Raw genomic sequence first — 18,530 nt, 5'->3', positions numbered from 1 at the left:
GGAAACTCCCCTGGGATCCCAATAAAATTGGAAGGCGGGAGAAGCTTAATTCCTTTCCTCTTGGAAAGGACCCATTCTCTCCCTTGAGGGTGTCCCCTTTTACCTTTTCCCATCCCCTCTGATAAACTCATGCCTCTTACTCTGAGTGACATATTTAAAATCTTTCTGACTCTATGGCAGTTTGAAGAGGGGCCTTTGTGCTGTCTCAGTTTCCCTGAAGGCCCAGCTGTGTCACTCTACCTCCTTCCTGCTTTTGTCCATTAGCCCAAGGACCAGGGTGAGCTACCTGCCTCAGGTGCAGAATTTAAGGGGGCACCAAAAAATTCAGCAATCAGGATAAATAATACATATTTTAATATTTAGTCCAAAACAATGTCCTCCTGTAATTTTTAACACTACCCTGCTTGCCATTTTTAATCATTTTAACTGAAGTATAACATACAGAAAAGTTCACAAATTAGAATGTACAGCTTGAATCATGAGGTGTAAACATGTAACCACTCCCTAGATTGAGAAATAGAGCATGGCAGGTATCCTAGGAGTCCCCTCTTCCCAACTTGTCACTCCCCCTCCCTCCTGAGAAGTAAATACTATTCTGCTCTGTCATTGTGTTTTATGGCTATCCCACTAGTTGGTGAGTATGCTTATTGTGGCTTGCAAGCCAAGTGCTGCCCAGAGGGTTGTTTTGTATGATCCATGACATTGGTTTTTGCTTTTTTGTTGTTGTTTATGACAATTGAAGCTTTTTTTTCATTTTTTCAAAATTTTAATTTGTTATATATGACAGCAGAATGCATTGCAATTCATATTACACATATAGAACACAATTTTTCATACCTCTGGTTGTACACAAAGTAGGGTTTTTGCTTTTTAATGGTTTAAAAACCTTTTAAAATATTTTGTGATATAGGAAAATTACACAAATTCAAGTTTCAGTGTTTATAAATAAAGTTTATTAGAATAAAGCCATTTTCATATTTTTACATATTGTCTCTAGCTGTTTTTGTGCTTTAATGGAACATTTGAGTAGCTGTGACAGGGATCACATAGTCCACAAACCCCCAAATATTTATTATCTAGCCCTTTATGGAAAGAATTTGATAATCTCTTCACTAGACTATAAGTTCCATGAGGATGGGCAGCCTAATCTCATTTACTCCTATCCCTGAAGTTTCAAACAGGGCCTACCACCCAATGCACATTCATAAAGCATTTGTCTTACTGATAAAACCATTGATTATCCATTCACACAGGAGAACAAGGTGGAAATGCAGAATCAGTCACCCAGAAAACTCTATAAGGTTCCCTGCCCGTCAGAGGCAGTATGTCTAGCAGTTGAGAGCATGAACACAGAGTTCACATCTTTCTTTTGCCACTCATTAGCTTTATAACATCAAGAAGTTTATGCTCCCTGTCTTTTTTTCCCCACCATCTGTAATATGAGGAAAAAATTGTACCAACTTTTGAAGATTAAAATTAGATGACATCAGTTAAAAACATCTGCTACATGTAAAATAAATGTTATTATCATCAATATTGTCACTTCCCACATACCTAGGTATTTGCAAAACCCTAGAAGCACTTCATTTCACTCCTGTCACCTCTCTGCACTTCTCAAGTAACAATCATTCCCAGCTCACATCCTCAGAGTAACAGAAAATCAAGCTTCAAAGAAATCAAATGACTTATTTCTAAGGTGCCCATGATACATCCAGCTGCTTGCTGCCCATATCCCATTCAGGCCCAGATCAATGACACCGAGTCATTGGTTATGTATTTGGACGGTTTTAATCATTACCCTGGAGTATGAGAGTGGGGCCTTTTTCCTGACAGTGCATCTTCCATATGGAGAATTGGCTGTTTGATGAATCACTGTCCTAGACCATTTCTGTGTGGCTAATGCATTTCAAAAGAGAAGCAACATCATATAGCAAAGCAGTAGGTTGGGGCAGCTGCCAAGCCTGCCTCGATCCAGGAGGACTGTTTGGATCCAAAACTCTGCTCTGTCAGTGAGCCTTCCAGCAGGGAACAGATGGCCCGTTCAAAAGGGGTGATTGAAGAGAGTTTAATGAAGAAATAAAGAGGTGTGAGCAAGGTTAAGGGACCAGAGAAGCACCCTGGGGTGAGCATCAGCTGAGACTGCTGGGCCAGGCCCCCAAAGAGTCCCAGGAAGGAGTAGCTTGGGAACTCATGAGAGCCATAGCTGGAGGAGAGGAGGAGCTATGGGGGCACCAAGGGCCACAGCTAGAGGAGAAGGCCTGCAAGAGTTAGAGGGATACCAAGCAGCTACATGGCAGAGGTGCCAGAGTCCACACCAGAGACTGGAGATGTGCTCTCCAATAGGCCAGGGACATTTGACCACATTTGGAAATGTGTACATGTGTGTACGTACCAGGGATTGAACCCAGGGCACTTAACCACTGAGTCACATCCCCAGCCCTTTTTAATTTTTAGAGATAGCGTCTAAGTTGATCAGGGCCTCACCAAGTTGCTGAGGCTGGCTTTGAACCTGCAGTCCTGCCTCAGTCTCCCAAGTCACTGGGATTACAGGCATGTGCCGCTGTGCCCAGCTTGAAAACATTTTTGATTGTCATGATTGGAATCCCAGCATCTCGTAGATAGAAGCCAAGGGCACCACTAAATGTTCTACAATTCACAGGACAGCCAAGAAGAATTATCCAGGTAAAATGTCAATAGTGGGAAATTCTGCATAAATGAACTGCTGTGGTCTCATGTCGCACATCTGGCCTCCTCTAGCTCTCCCTCAGCTTCCATTTGGGCACTTTCTTAGAACTTCTCAGTCCAGCCCCCAACTGGGGCAGCTCCCAGCCTCCCTCAATTCTGCCCACTTCTGGCTGAATCTTATTGGGTCCCCATATTTGGCCTCTTCCCACGTCTGGCACCAGCAGTTTCCTTATGTTCCCACCTCACCCCAGGCTGCCGACCACCTTTTCACTGCAAGCCCAGCCCTTGACCTCAAGCTCCTCTGTCTCACCCCACCCTCTTCCTTCTGTCTCCTCTAAGGCCACCTGTCCTTCAAACTGGTTCCCATAACCCCCTCCAGACTCAGCTACCTCCCAGTAATTCTCTCTCCCAGGCCCGTGCTTCTAAACATCATGGAACAAAGCAGATTTCCAGGGCTAGCCAAGGTCATGATCAAATCTATTTATACTCTTCCCCCAGCTGTGTCCCTGAGGGACTTTCTCCCCTCTCTTATCCTGAGAGCTTTCCCTACAAAATATACTCACTTTCATCTCAGTGACACTGTGGGCCTTGGGAACTGTGACTTGAACAGGCTTCTCTGGCTGAGAAACTAGGGAGTCTGCCAAAAGTGACCCTGCCCCATGTTCCCTGGGGAGGGGGCCCTGGGCCAGAGCCTTGAAGAGCAGAGGAAGAAGCAGCAGTCAAGCAAGTGTGCCACTCTCTCAGTGTCAAGGAGGCCCCAGCTGAGGGGTTGACCTTTGCTCTCCGCCCCTTCCCTCTCCCGGTTGGCCTTGGGCACAGGATTCCACCTCACCCTTGGCATTGCTGCCCTGCCAGGCTCAAATGGAGCAGGGGAAGATCCTGAGATGGAGCCAGGCCCAGGATGCCTAGTTACCAAGATTCCTTTCACCCAGAGACCCCTCCAATCCCCAAAAAGCAAACAGGGCAAGCAACCCCCAGGACACAGGACACCCATCAGCTGCCCTGTCTCACTGCCCACCCAAGCCTCCATGCTCCACGCCCACCACCCACCACTGCACACCAACGGAGAACCAGCAGCAGCAGGAGCACCAGGGCTGGGCCGGGGAGGGGAGCCCAGCCCTCACTGCAGCCCCACCACCTCAGTGATCAGCGGGGCCTGCACCATGAGCTCCTCGTAGCGGTTGAGGAACAGCCGGAAGCGACCCAAGTATGAGTCTTCTTGATATGGCAGCTGCTTCTCGTGGAGGAACCGGGACACCACAGGCTTCACCTGTTGGAAGATGGCAGGAGGAGGGGCTGTGAGCAGGGACTGCCACAGCCTGTCCATCTCAGGAGCTGTCTCCTCTTCCTAGCCCCAGCTCCCATCTGCCTTGTCCAGAGTGCTCAGGGCAGGGAGGGCAGGGGCGTTGGCTGAGGGCTGAGGTGTTGGAAAACTCCTGCCTCCCTCAACTCTACTCGCAGGCAAGGGAAGGAGGATTTCTCCCCCAAATCTTCCCTCGAGGTCCCAACCACGCAACAGCCCCTCTTGGCACAGGGAAATGAAAAGCATGGCTTCCTTTGCCAAGCACCTGCTTGGTGTCAAGTATTTCAGGTCTGTTTCTTCAGTCCATCCCCAAATCCTTTAGTAAGCAGTTTCATCCCATTTTACAGATGGGGAAGCTGAGGCTCAATTAACTTGTCCGGAGTCCCATTGCTGGTAAGAAACCCAGGTGTCTCTGACCTACAACCCACGTTGCTGCTTGTCAGTTGGGCTGCCCCTCCTGGGTGACTTCTGACCAGGCCAGTTGGGGAACCCAGAGTTCAGCTGAACTCTAGAGGTTACCACTGCCCACCACCAGCCAGGCATGTCCTCCCAGCCCCTCCAGACCAGCCCTTGTCTACCTTCAGACACATGTTGTCAGAGAGCTTGGGGAACAGGTGGTGTTCTACATGGCAACTGATGAGCGAGTGGCCAAACGCCCAGTCCAACACCGGCAGCCGGGGCAGGTTGAGAACCCCCAGGGTCATCATGTGGATCCGTTGGGGCTTCTTGTCCCGGGAGAACATGGGCAGCCCTATGTGCTGTGAGAGACATATGGTCATGTCCTGGGGTGGGGCCTGGACCTCCCCCTTGCCTCAGGTGTCCTCACCAAGCACTCAGAGGCCCAGTGTGCTCTGCCCCTCAAGTCCTAACCCAGAAGGACCTGGTGGAGGCAGGAGGGGGTGGGGCTCCGGCTCCGCTCTGATGCCAACCCAGTCTGGGCCCTGAGCTGAGTCTCTCCCGTCTCTGGGCCTCCTCCCATCTGGACAACGGGAGGCCTGGCTTGGGACCTCTGCACCCTTGGTACTTGAATGCCTGAGACTGCCCACATGGCACCGTGCCTTCACCTCGTCCTCGAGAGACCTTCCCTGTTCTCTTCACCAGTCAAAACCCCACTCATTGTTCAAGTTCAAGTCTGTGCATCCTCTTGTGCTTTTTCCTTCACTGAGTATGTGCAGGTACCTCCTTTTTCAGGCATGGTCCTGGGTCTAGGGAACTTGGAGGGGAGCAGAAACTTCCATTTGAGAAGGACAAGCAGACGGGACACAGTTATGGGATTAAGTAATTGATGGCAGTTGTACTGAGTGCCAGGTGAGTGTACAGGGAACTCCAACCTGGGGTCTCCACTGATGGGGATGCAGGGAGACATCCCAGTGGAAATGCAACAGAACTGAATGCGGAGCCCCCGGCCTCCCATCAAGACCCCCATCTCCAGTTCCTTCCTCTGCCTGCCTCGTGGCATTGACAGGGACCCTCGCTTCACCTCACATGGAAATCCACCTGCAGATGAGGCAGGGCAGCTGGCTGAGGGCAAGCAAACTCTTCACCTAAAACTCAAGCCACCGAGAGGGGACCCCAGAAGGGGGCTGCTTCCTCCTGTGCCCTCCCTCTCCCAGCCTGAGTCACCTTCCTGGAGAGTGCTCCCCATAACTCCCCAGTGCCGGGGGCGGGGGGAGGCCTCACCTGGAAGATGTTGACGTGGAGGAAGGGGTGGGCCAGCAGGGCCCTGGTGAGCAGCATGCAGGCCAGGGCCGAGCTGGGGCTCCTGAAGCCGGACACATTCAGGAGCAGCCAGTACTGAGAGTAAAGGCCCAGGGAAATCAGACCCAGTGTCCGAAGAGCTATCCGCAGCTCCACCTTCCGCAGCCGATCTGCCAGAGGGCAAGACAGGGAATGAGGGCAGGCGAGGTTTGGAGTCCTCACCAGCTGGCTTCCTGGTGGCCAAGGGAGTGAGGGTGGAGGGTGGCCTGAGTGTTCACCCATTGTTTGGATGAGGAAGGGAGCCACTAAGCAACATGACCAATGTAAGGCCACCCATCCCCCCGCTCCTTCTACCCCGTGGTGTTGCTCCCGTGATGCCAACTATTACGATGATCAGTGTGCATCTACAAAGCTCTGTCTGTGGCCTCATTATGCTTTCACACCATCCTTGAGGAACCCGAGGCTCAGAGAAGTCAGGTTATCTGCGCAAGTTCACCAGCCAGTAGGTGGCAGAGCTAGAGTTGGACTGGTGACCTGCTCTCCGGTTGTCTGGCTCAGAAAGTCTAGCAGAGACCAAAAGGTCTGAACCCAAGGCTTCTGGCTTCCACCAAGCCAGGAGGGAAAGGAAGGAAGTGGGACAGGCCTCTGCTCGGCACCTGGACCCAGGCCATCAGGTACTCACCAAGAGCCACCAGCGGGGTGATGATGGGGATGAGGAAGGGCGCGAGGAACATGTAGACATAGCGGTTGAGGCAAGGCAGCTTCCACGTGCTGGAGTCCCCCAGACCCACCACGTTGGTGTAGCCGTGGTGCATGTTGACGTGGCTGAACTTCCCGAACTCCGCAGTGAAGGCCGTGCACACCTAGGGGAGGAGCCAGAGAGCACACCAATGTGTGTTAGGCGCGGCTGAGTGGGGTGAGACCTGGGGGAGCCTCGAGAACACCCTACCCTCCTCAAACCCTGTAATTCCAGGGCCTTCCTCTCTGCACCCCGAGCTGATTAGCCTGGATCATCAACTCTCAGGTACAGGTGACCCAAAACGACATCATCCTCTTGATGTGGCTCTGTAAAGAATCTGGGGACAGAGAGGTCAGGCTTCTAGATGGCCACTCTGCTGTGACTACCACCCAGACAACCTCCAGAGTCTCAGAGGTGGGCAAAGTGGGCAGCCATGGCAATTCTCTTGCCTGGGTTTATCTCGCAGCCACCTGCTCCTTTGTGACACCACTTTACATTCTGAGCCCACAGCAGCAAGGATAGAGGTGTAGGAGTGGCGTGGGGTCAAAGGAGGCACCTCCTGAGCAGCACAATGTGGGGTGGGGTGCCTCAAGTGGAGGCTGAGTTAGCTTCTCCCTAGAGGTGACTTCTCTGGTGTGGGTTCTGGATGGGATTCAACCACGGGGAGAGTGCTCCAACTCCAGCTCCAACAGTCTTTCTAAATGCAAAAGAGGTGCTAGTGGTGGTGTTTCTTATGTAGATATATGCAAATGAGTATGCAGATATACGCCTCTTCCAATATTTTATCCCGACCAGAAGATTTTGCTAATTTTATTGAAGACACTGCCTGCCTGTTTCCAGGAGAACGGGAAGGGTTTCCCAATACCACTGTGTGGGCTGGTCAAAGACAGACAACTGAACACATTGCTCAGTGTTCTGTACTTCACATACTCCTAACCTAGGTCAGCTGCACTCTTCCCCACAACACACACAAGAAAACTGAGGTAGAAAGAGGCCACACAACCCCAAGTCATACAGCTAAGGTGGCAGAGAAGGGATTTGGACCCTGAAGTCCAGTTTCAACCAAGATAAGCTGCTCTGGAGATGAGGTGCTCACCGCAATCAACCCAAAGCCTGGCTCTGGGTCCAGGCAGCAGAGGCAGAAGCCGGAGAAAGATAAGGAAAATTAGCAGCCTTTCATCTGGAACGAAACAGAAGCCTACACGTAGTCAGAAGCCCTATCTAAAGGACACCGAGGGGCACGTATGCAGTTTTACAGAAGACACAGGCAGATAAGGTCAAACCAGCAATACCTGTTGGGTCCCTGTGAAGGAGACGACCCCAAGGGTGAGGGAGTCCACAGCAACAGGATGGGCACCTTGCTCTCAGGTGACACAATGCACCAGGGGCAGGTTTGCCTCTCTGCTTCTGTAACCTCACCAAGGACAGATTCTGCAGGAGGCTGCAGAGGGCAGGCAGTCACTCAAGTAACAGTGTCTTTCAGTCCCGCTGGTCTCAGTGGGGCCTGGCTACTCCTAGGCCTCACCCATGGGGGTCGCACAGCTGGTTTAAGTTCCTTGGTCAGGAAAGGTCAGCTGCACTCAGCTGTCTTTCTGGTGACAGTTGATCTTCTTCCTGGCACCAGCTCCCCTTCTCCCAGTAGAACAGTAGCTGACCACACTTTGAGTGGCATTGCCTGGAGCCTGATCCAGACTGAGCATCTTGAGAATGCCACCCTCAGGGCCCTCAGCCACATGCCCAGGCCTGCAGATGCAGGGGAGACAGGTGACAGCGAGGTGCATGACATGTGATTTGTGACTCAGCACACACTTCAGAGCTGGTGAATGATTTTGCCTTTTGATGTGAATAAAAACAGCTTTGAGGCTATTTCTATAACAGTGGACTTCTCGCTCCAATTCAGATGCTTCCTCCTGAGAGGGAGAGAAAAGGGTGAGCTGGGGTAGCTGGGGAAGATGGACACCATGCACCTCAATCTGTCTGCCATTCACTGGGGGCATGGGCAAACAACTACATCCTGCTGAGTTAGTTGGAAAATGAGCTGTTTTCATGCTAGAAAAGGTCATTTAAATGTCTTGCCCAAGAGGATTCCACATCCAGACCCAAGAAAGTTCCAGAAGCGTCAAGTTTGGTGCTTCCACTTTTTTTTAAATAATTTTTAAAAAAATTTTAGTTGTAGTTGGACACAATACCTTTATTTTATTTATTTATTTTTATGTGGTATTGAGGATCAAGCCCAGCACCTCGCTACCACTGAGCCACAACCCCAACCCTGCTTTTTAAGTCTTGGGGATTGAACCCAAGTCCACTGTATCACTGAGCCACATCCCCAGCCCTCTTTATTTTTTTATTTTGAGACAGGGTCTCACCAAGTTGCTGAGGCTGTCCTCAAATTTGTGGTCCTCCTGCCTCAGCCTTCTGAGTTGCTAGAATTTCAGGTGTGGTCACCACACCCAACTGGTGCTGCTTCTTGATATCAACCACCACCCTCTTTGTCCCTAGGAAGATTTAAGAGCTCCCCTCTGAAGCATGCAGGCTCTGAAAGGCCAGAATGTTCAGAGGGCTGATGTCAGTTTAATTCCTCTTGAAATCTTCAGCTAAACTTAGGGGGCACCAAAACTCTCATTTATTTACCTTTCGTACAGTTGTTTGTTCCCTTAAGCATCCTCATCCCTGACCAGTGCTGTGCACCATGCTAGACCTGGGATCACCAGGGTCAAGGCCTGGAAGGGGAGAGAACCCTGATGGGCTCATTCCAGCCATAGCAAGCCCAGGGCCGTCAGGACAAGTACTCAAGGGGCTCTCCTCCGTGGCCCTCACCACTGATCCTGTCCTTCCAGGAGGGGCATGACTATGCATGTCAATCCTGCTGGGGAGCTACCCTGAGGACTCATGCTAGGGGACCTGTATTTCACTAAATAGGGCTGTCACATGCAGCAATTGAAAATGTGAATCTGAACTTCGGATAAACACCCATGTGTGTGACATTTGGGATACACATGTACAAAAAATATTGGTTACTTACCCCAAATTCAAATTTATCCTAGCATCCTGTATTTGACCTGATAAACCCATTGCTGAGGCCCACAGACTCCCAGAGGCCCCTACCCCTCTGAAGCCACCTGAGAAGGAGCTGCTATTTCCCTGGGAATCAGCAAGAGGGTCTGCAGGGAAGAATGGGAGCTGGACAGACCACAGCCCAGAGCCCCTCCAGTCTGAGGCAAGCTACCCCTGCAACGTCCCACCACCCCTCTCTCATCCTGCCTATGTCTGAAAGACTCATGCTGACCATCAAGTCAGTGCCCACCATCTGCCCTTCATGTCTGAGTCCATCTCAGGAGTGGCTCACTGCTGGAAACCTGGCCTCACCCTTGACTCTTCCTCCTCCTCCTCCACCTTCCTCCTCCCCCATCCCAGCCAAGCAACTGGCTCCTGCACCCCCTCCTGCACCTGCTCCTGCACCTCCTCCTGCACCCCCTCCTGCACCTCCTCCTGCACCTGCTCCTGCATCCCCTCCTGCAACTCCTCCTGCACCCCCTCCTGCACCTCCTCCTGCACCTGCTCCTGCACCCCAGCCTCACCTTGCCGTTCCTCCTCAGCTCTCTGCTGGCCTGTACCAACACCCTCCAGCCCTCACTGCCTCATCTGCCTCGAACCCAGTACAGTGACAGTCACAACCCAGCTTTCATTGTGCCATAATTTTATAATTATGTTTTTAAATTCTGTAAGGTACTATTTGCTTAACAAATAAAACCTAGAGGTCAGTCACTGTGGCACATATCTGTAATCCCAGTCACTAGGGAGGCTGAGGAAAGAAGATCACAAGTTTAAGGCCAGCCTCAGCAACTTAGGGGCTGGGATGTGCCTCAATGGTAGAGTACCCCTGGGTTCAATCTTCAGTACTGCAGAAGGGCGGGGGGCTGGGATGTAGCTCAGAGGTAGAGCATCAGTGGGTTCAATCTCAAGTACAAACAAACAAACAAATAAATAAATAAAGAGGGAAATACTAGAGGTCACAAAAAGACTGGCAACTTCCATCTCCCATCATTTCCCAAGAGGAAAATGGGGCAGCCATGGAATGTGAGAGGAAGACTTATCTCTGTACCTTTACAATTCTAGAATCATGTTAGCTATTCACAAATCAATTAAATCAGTTTTTAAACTACTAATGGAGACAACTGGCTTTGGTCACAGGACAAAGTCCCAGATCCTCTGCCTGGCACGTGGGCCTCCTTGACCTCCTTTCTCCAGGATCCCCATTAGATTCTAGTGACCCCAGATTTCTGTGGGTCCCTCAAGCCTGTGCTATTTCTCATACCCATCCCCTGGTCCCTGTATCGGCTTTGTCTGAAATCTCCATCTGGCTTCTGAGGCCGGCCGGTGTCTCTTCGGGGAAATTCCCTAGGGTTCCGAGCTTCTGCGCCTCTGACACTTGGGGCTGGGCCATGTTTTCTTGTGGGCCTGTCCTTGCTTTGTATGATGTTTACAAGCATCCCCGGCCTCGGCCCACTGGATCTCAGTGGCACACACTCTTATGCTCACACACGTCCACACACTCGGTCATGACTGTCAGAAGCATCTCCAGATGTTGCCCAGCATCCCTGTCACGCTCCCCCCAGAGCAGAGGGTCCTCCCAGCACCCCCTGGCACCTTCAACACAATCTGCTGCTCCTCCTGCTTGAATGTCAGCCGCACCACACATCAGCTGTGCAGCCCTGAGCAAGGGACTTACCATCCCAGGTAAGTGTCCCCTAACGTCCAAAGTAAGGGTGCGAAAAGCTCTGACTTCTTGGAAAGGCATGACTGTTAAATGAGATGATTCAGACAAGAACACAGCAAGCAGCGAGCGAGTGTCAGCTGTATCATCGGGGTTCTCACTGGGTTTAGCACTTAGGGAACTGGAGGTCTTTCTCACCTTGGTCCCTGGCACCTAGCAGAGCATGGCCGGGGATGGACACTCCTCAGATCCAGTGTGCCATCGCAGGCTGCTGCAGCTGCTCCAGAGCCCTGCTGTCTGTCTCCCCCAGCCTCCTGTCTCAGACTTGTTCTTCTTCTTCTTCTTTTTTTTTTTTTTTTTTTTGTTTTGTTTGTAACTGGGAATTGAACCCAGGGGCTCTTTACCACTGAGATATGTTCCAAACATTTTTACTTTTTATTTTGAGACAGAGCCTCACTAAGTGCTGAGGTTGGCCTCCAACTTTTGATCCTCCAGCCTCTGCCTCCTGAGTTACTGGGATCATAGGTGTGCATCACCGTGCTGGGCCTCAGGCTTCTTAAGGAAGCCACGCCAAGGTCGTTAAGAGTGCATTTTGAGAAGCTACATGTGATAAAATGGCCTAGAACTAACACACACACACACACCCACACACACTGTACCAATGACAGCTTCCTCGGTTTCACCATCAAATGACACTTATGTAAATATAACCCTGGGGGGAAACAACTCTATAATAATTTTTAAAATAAAAAGTTTATATAAAAATTGTATTTTGTACTGAAGATCCGTGTTGGCCCTCTAAATTTTTTTTAATTTTTAATTTTTTAAAATTTTTTGTTGTAGATGGACAGAATGCCTTTATTTATTTATTTATTTTTTTCATTTTTATGTGGTGCTGAGGATTGAACCCAGTGCCTCACACATGCTAGGCAAGTGCTCTGCCACTAAGCTATAGCCCCAGCCCCCCACCAAGTAAATTTTAAAAAATAAAAAAATAAGAAGTCATAGTGGAGGCTGGGGTGTGGCTCAGTGGCAGAGTGAGTGCCCAGCATGTGTGAGACGGAGGTTCCATCTCCAGCACCAGGAAAAAATAGCCCAGCTGCTCCTTCTCATACAGGAGTCCTTGGGGCTTGGATGGAGACCATGTCTAGGCTGGGAGTTCTCAGCTGTTCTCACCATCACAAGGGACCTGCAGACGGTGACAGGCATTCTCCTGTGTGACACTCCTCCCTGCAGGGCACAGTCTGCTGTGCAGGGCTCCCTGTGGACCAGCTGTGACTCCGCCCCTAGCACAAAGCCAACTTTACAAGGAGGTTTTGAAGCTGAAGCACAATAAAGATCCTAGTAACTGGTAGGGCCTGTTCCCTCCCACTCAGGGGAGCATCCTGGATTATTGAACAACTTGTAGGAGAGTCCCTAAAACCCTCTGGTTTCAGGAGTTAATCCAGTCCTTTGGACTGAAGCCTGGCAGCCTGCTCACCCCACCTTGCCCCCACCCTCTGACGACCAACTGAGTGTGGCACCCTCTCTGGCAGTCCCAGTGGCATAACCCAGGGCAGGGAGAGCCAGGTGCTGTGCTGGGTGAGGCCAGGGCTGGAGAATGGGCTATGCTACTAGGAGGGATGAGGAATTTTCCCAGGTGAGCCAGAGAGGGGTCTTCTGGGGGAACTCACCTGGCATGGGAATTGGAGTAGAAGCCCCCATTCCTCCAGCCTGCTCCCCCCTCCCCCGATCCACTGGGTCATAGAGGTCCTGGTTCCACCCGGGTTAGGAGTGGTCAATCCTGAGGCAAAAGCTGGTGCTCAGCAAAGCCAGTGGTGCTTGGCGGATGCCTGAGGTGGCAGAATGTGCAGGACCCTGGAAGGAACCTGGGCCAAGAACTGGATTCCCTACAGTCATGGAGCCTCCGGAAGGTCCAAGTCCGGGAAGAACACAGGCCCCATCAGTAAAAGGATGACAGGGAAGAGACATGGGTATGCAGGAGAAGTGACAGTCAGGGATCCAGGAAAGGTCCCGGGTATCCTCTGAGGTCCCAGACCTCCAGAGCTTGTCCTCTATGCTATGCAACCCAGTCCCCAACATGGCTGGGAGCCCTGCAACCAGCCAGTGAGCAAAACCAAAACAAGGAGTGGAACAAACTCCTCCCCTTCCCTTGCAGCTGATCACCTCTCCCTGCCAGGGGGAGAGACAGGTCAGGACCCGGCCCTAGTCGAGGCCTGGGTGGGCTCTCTGCAGCCACCTGCCTGCTTCAGGAAGGAGGCCAGGCCTTCCCTCCAGCTGACTCCAGGAGGAACTAACACTGGCTGCTGGACCAAATTAACTTACCCAAGCTCAGGGCAGCCCAGCGGGGCTGGGATTCCAACCAAGGCTCGAGGCTGCAAAGGATGTGCCCCTAACCCTGGCCCTCTGCCTGGCCATAAGACCAGCAACCTTTCTGAGGACTGCTGTGGCCTCACCATGTCAGCTAGAGGGTCTGATCCATCCCCTCCCCTGCACAGGGACTGGACCTTCCCCAGAGGGTATCCAGAGCCACACCCTGGGGTCCGAAAATCTCCATTACTGACTCCACCTCATCCCCATGACTTGAGAGCCTGAGTGCAAGTCACTGTGCCTTCCCTGGTGGTCCATCACGGCAAATCAGCCAGTGCCCCACGCTGAGTGGGTAGCCAAGCCTTCCCTCTCCAGCCTTGAGGGGACACAGGCTGTGACCCTCCAGGGCATGACCTTCTGTTAATCAGCTTTTCCAGGGACCATGCCCCCAAGTGAATTGCATGGTCATGGTCCACAAATATTGATGGAAGTCCTGCCAAGAGCTCAGTCAGGCCTGAACAGACAAAAGGCAAAGATGATGCGACTGGTCTGGAGCTCCTGGGGACAAGACGGTGGACAGCAAGCAGAACCCAGCCCCGGGGCTGCCTGGCTCCTACACAGCTCTCCAGTGGGACAGTGTCCTTGGCTCCTGGCTTTACTCATATGACAGCCCAGGCCCTGGGAAGTCAGGGTCAGGAGTTCTCATGTTTTAGTGCATATCAGGGTCACTGGGGCTTCTCCAACTCGCCTGGACCTCCCGGTCACTCAGCTACTCACCCAAGTGTGAGAACCCTGAGGCCAAATCTGTACAATAAGTCCCTTGCTGTCTGCGCCAGTCCACAGACCACAAAAACTGCTCACCCTCAACCGCCTCCAGGTTCCTAGCACTCAGTGCAGCTTTGAAAACTCAAAATAGCCAATCCTACCCCTTGGGTCCCAGCACTGTGACACTGCCATGTCGCAACACAGCCAACATTGCCCCTGCCTCCTTTGGCAGGTTACAAACTCAGTGAGGCTCTGAGCCAGACCCCAGGGTCCAGTCTTGCCTTGAGTCTGGCTGAGACCACATCCAGGGGTCCATGGAAAGGGAAACATTTTGAAATTGACCTTGAGGATGGGGAACCTGTGGATTCCTCTTGACCTCAGCCTTTCAGAAAATGTGCTGGTGGGAAGAGGAGGGGAAAAAACAAGGGATGGAGAAAGCCAGGTGAGAAATGTCCCCTCCACTCAGTGGGTGAAATTAGAAGATCTATGTGTGTGTCATATAAAGTTTTATAATATTACATGACTTTATAAAAAGTTAATGATTGAGTTAAAGGTCATGGCAACCAGTCCCTGCCAGAAAAGGACTCCTTCTGTTACGAGCTTCCTGATTTATTCATAAAGGACCTGAGTGGTTAGGGGAGGGTCCCCCTGGAAGCAAAGACAGAACAAGCTTGGGAGAGGCTCTGGAGAGGCTGCTGGAAGCCCCGTTGTGAGAGAACAGTCTGTCCACCTTTGCCTTCCTGGGCTGGCCTCCAGGTAAGAAGGCAGAACAGTGGGGAGATGGAAGACAGGGGAGCAAGAGTCAGGAAAGAGGAGGGTCCATTGGAGACTTGGAGGAGCAGGGAGCCTCTCAGGATGGCTCAGCCTTGGCCAGGAGTCAGAAGGGCACAATCTAGTTCCACAAACTGGAACTCTAACACCAGACCTGCCCCTGCCCCTTCTGTGTGGGTCACATTTTTAAACTCTGATTGCAAAACCCAGAGGCTCAAACCCAGTGATTGCAGCCATGGGCCAAGACAGTCACAAAACAGGACTTGCCAGCCACAGGTGTCCTCATAGGAGGAAGAAGCTCTGGTCATACGTGGCCTGGTGCTGCAGAGAGGTGAGTGGACATCCTCAGGAGAAAGAAAGGTGCCCAGGCCAAGTTCACGGTCATAGCTAGACACTCAGATGTGCATCACACAGTTCTCTACCCACCAGGTGCAAACTCCCTTTTGAGGGCTTGGAAACCTGTGCATGATTGTGCACACACACACACACCCATACATGCCTGTACACATCTGCATGCTCGCACCAAGTGAGACTGCTTGCCTGGTGACAGCAGCCCTCCCCTGTCCAAGGCTCACCTCTACAAAGAAGAGCAACCAGATCTTGCTCCAGCGTTTGGACTTGGTGAGGGCACCATGAGTGGCCAGGTGGCTGCCCTTGACAGTGAGCGTGGAGTGGCACACACCCAAGATGATGATGCCAATGGCAAAGACCAGGACATTCTCAGAGGACAGGCACAGGAACCCTGCACAGAGGAGGGGACAAGGGAACAGGGTCTTTCTCCAGTTCCTGAAGAGCTGGGCCTAAGTACTCCACCCCAGAATCCCTGGCCACAGGGGGCCCAGCCCTGGGGCTGCCATGGGCAGGAGTGAGGCAGGACCTTCCATGACCTGAGGGGGATGGACTGGCTCTCCCTACAGGATTTGGAATGAAATAGAGCCCCAGGGTCTTGCCAAGGAAACTTCAGGGGTCCTAATCTGCTGAGGTTTCCCTGCTGAGCCCTCAGACAGAGCGGAGATGGGGGTCAGGTGTCACAGAGTTCCAGGCCATGAGAGCTCCAGGGAAACCTCCAGGCCCTCTCCCCACTCCTCTCACCCATTCCCTGATGTCCCCCGTAGAACATTCTTCCCTTTTGCATGGCCACCTCTTCCCTCCCCACCCCTCCCTGACTCCTCTCCACTTTCCCCTCCACCAACTTCAAGCTATCAGACTTTCTCCCATCTCTGAGTCCAGTTCCTCTGGAGTCACAGGACAGGACGCTCTAAGCCAACTTTGTGGCTTAAGGTGTGACCCTTCAGCCTAGGGTCCCCGGCACAGGTCCGACTTCCCCTCCCCACTGCAGGCCAGCTGCAGCACCGCCTGCAAGCACAACCACCCTCCGCCGCAACCTACCCCCACCCGCAGCCCGTCCCGGTCCCTCGGTCCCTGACTCCGTGTCCCTCACCGGCTGGCAAGGCGAGGAGGCTGAGTGCGAGGATGGCACAGTCCACGCCATGGCGCTCCCACCAGGAACTGGTCCTCACCACGTCCTGCACCAGCCCCTCCAGCTCACCCAGCAGCGCTTCGGCCCCGCCATCCCCGTTGGACGCGCCGCGCGCCAGCTCCATGGGCTCCCTGGGCGCGCCAGGTCGGGGACGCTGGGGGAGGACGGGAGGACTTGGGCGTGTGCGCTGCAGCACAGGCGTGGCGGGAGCGCGGGCGGGGGCGGGCTGGGGCGGAGTCACCCGCGGAACCGGGGACACCCACAGTCCCCAGGGTCGGAGTGTGGGTACTCCAGCGCCTCCTGGCGCGCGTAATGGAGACCCGGCCTGGCCCGGCCGGTGCGCCCTCCCCGCGCGCTGCACCAGAACTGCCTCGGGAGGAGCCCAGGTGATGCTCCAGCTGGGGAGGCGACCCTGCAGCGAGAACCAGCCTGGGGTAGAGGGGGCAGGGCTGGGGGAGGGCAGAGACCTCAGTGGAGACTCCCGAATGCCTTTCCTGATCACCGATCTCAACTCGCTCCCTTTCTTGGTGTTTGGTGCCCAGAACTGGAAGATTTCTCTTAATCGCACTTAACAGCCCACCCCACCCCCACAGGACAGGGGTCTTTGTCTTCCTTCCTGCGTCTGCCAACAGGGGACGCTTGATGCCAGAGGGCTTTCCTTGCCTGCGCTTTGGCTCCAGCGGCATCTCCAGAAGCTGGAACAGTGATTAGCGCATAAATATTTATGAATTTGTGAAGTAGAAAGTACAAGGACTCCCTCCTCCCAGGATAGGGAGTGGGGTCCCCTCTGAATGTGGCTTTGGTAGAGGTGACCCATGGAAAGTTGACTGTCCAGGCTGGTCATGTGTTGGGAGAGGGGATGAATAGCTATAAAGAAAACCTATTCAAAGGTCAATTCCAATAAAAAAAAAAAAAAAAAAAAACAAAGGTCAGTTCCCGGGTGGGTGGACAGACCCGCTGGGATTCTGGGGCACTTAGACTCACCTGGAGGTGCCCAGATCTGAACCCAGGACCTCCACAATGCCCCTGAGACTTGAAATCACCTGTCCTAGCCCTTCCCATCGGGCCAGGGCCAGCCAGCGCCTGGCAGAGCTGGAGCCGACCTGGGTCTTCAGCGGATAAGCCTCTGACTTCTACAGACTTCCCTCTGTACGTCTCCGAGTCCTCTGCATTTTTCTTCTTTGTTACACTTTTCCCCCAGTTTAATATTGAAGCCTTTTTAAAAATAAAGTCTGGCGGGAGAGGACAGCAGCGTGTTCAGCAGGAGGCCATTGGGAAGAGGGGACTGTGAGGGAGGGAGAGGGAGCAGGGGAGGTGATTTTGCTTCCTACCCTGGCTTCTTCCTCCAGCTCCTCCTACAAGGCAAGGTTTCTTCACCAGGTGGGTATTCCAAGGGCTCCTAAGTAAACCGATTCTGAATGCAAACATGGGCTCCTTAGGGTTTGCCCTTGACTTTCACATGGGAAGATCTTGCCTATTCCCCACAGTTCTGGAAGGATGACCTCTCCCCATTTATTTTTTAACTTAATTCATCCTCCCTAGTCCACGAACTGATCTCCTGACACCCAGTTACAAAAGGATAGACCTAGAGCTCAAATCCAAGACATCTCCTTCAAATCCAATAATCTTTGGTGCACATCAAAGGTTCTTAGACAGGGGGAAAGCCCCCCTTCTCCTTCCCTATCCCACCCCACCTTTGAATTTCTCCCCCCACAACATGCTAGAATTTTTGAGGAGATGTGTATGATTTTATAAGCATGTTCATATACAACATTGATGCCACACATTTATAAGGAGAAGCCCACACTTTTATCATGTGTATGAGGAACTTCCTGGTACCAACAGGCCCCTCTCCAGGCCCGCTGCTCCCTGGACATCTAGCTTGTACTGTGAGGGGGCAAAGTTTCCATCCCTGCACCAGAAAAAAGTAAACAAATAGGGGCTGGGGCTGTAGCTCTGTAGCAGAGCACTTGCATCGCACATGTGAGGGTTCAATCCTTAGCACCCCATAAAAATAAACAAATAAAATAAAGGCATGCTGTCCAACTAATACTATTTTTTTTAA

General features: G+C 52.3%; 1 protein-coding gene across 1 annotated transcript; it reads right to left on the bottom strand.

Moving 5' to 3' along the window:
• Nucleotides 1–930: 930 nt before the first annotated feature.
• LOC143409430 (fatty acid desaturase 6) lies at nt 931–16,617 on the bottom strand. Its single transcript, XM_076869682.2, has 6 exons — nt 16,427–16,617; nt 15,561–15,727; nt 6,369–6,549; nt 5,669–5,856; nt 4,567–4,746; nt 931–3,955 (listed from the first exon to the last, which is right to left on the bottom strand). Exons 1-6 carry the CDS (start codon nt 16,587–16,589, stop codon nt 3,806–3,808), a joined length of 1,029 nt encoding a protein of 342 aa, XP_076725797.1. The 5' UTR covers nt 16,590–16,617; the 3' UTR covers nt 931–3,805.
• Nucleotides 16,618–18,530: the final 1,913 nt, after the last annotated feature.

This window comes from Callospermophilus lateralis, chromosome 11 (assembly GCF_048772815.1).
Source record: "Callospermophilus lateralis isolate mCalLat2 chromosome 11, mCalLat2.hap1, whole genome shotgun sequence".
NCBI classification, from domain to species: Eukaryota; Metazoa; Chordata; class Mammalia; order Rodentia; family Sciuridae; genus Callospermophilus; species Callospermophilus lateralis.
This window is presented reverse-complemented; position numbering and strand designations above follow the sequence as displayed.

Excerpts from the sequence above, each read along its gene's own strand:
- LOC143409430 (XM_076869682.2), bottom strand. The coding sequence starts at position 16,589 with ATGGAGCTGGCGCGCGGCGCGTCCAACGGGGATGGCGGGGCCGAAGCG. Across the intron at positions 5,857-6,368 it reads CACCCCGCTGGTGGCTCTTG|ATCGGCTGCGGAAGGTGGAG; the intron begins GTGAGTACCTGA and ends GCCCTCTGGCAG. Across the intron at positions 3,956-4,566 it reads CTGACAACATGTGTCTGAAG|GTGAAGCCTGTGGTGTCCCG; the intron begins GTAGACAAGGGC and ends ATCTTCCAACAG.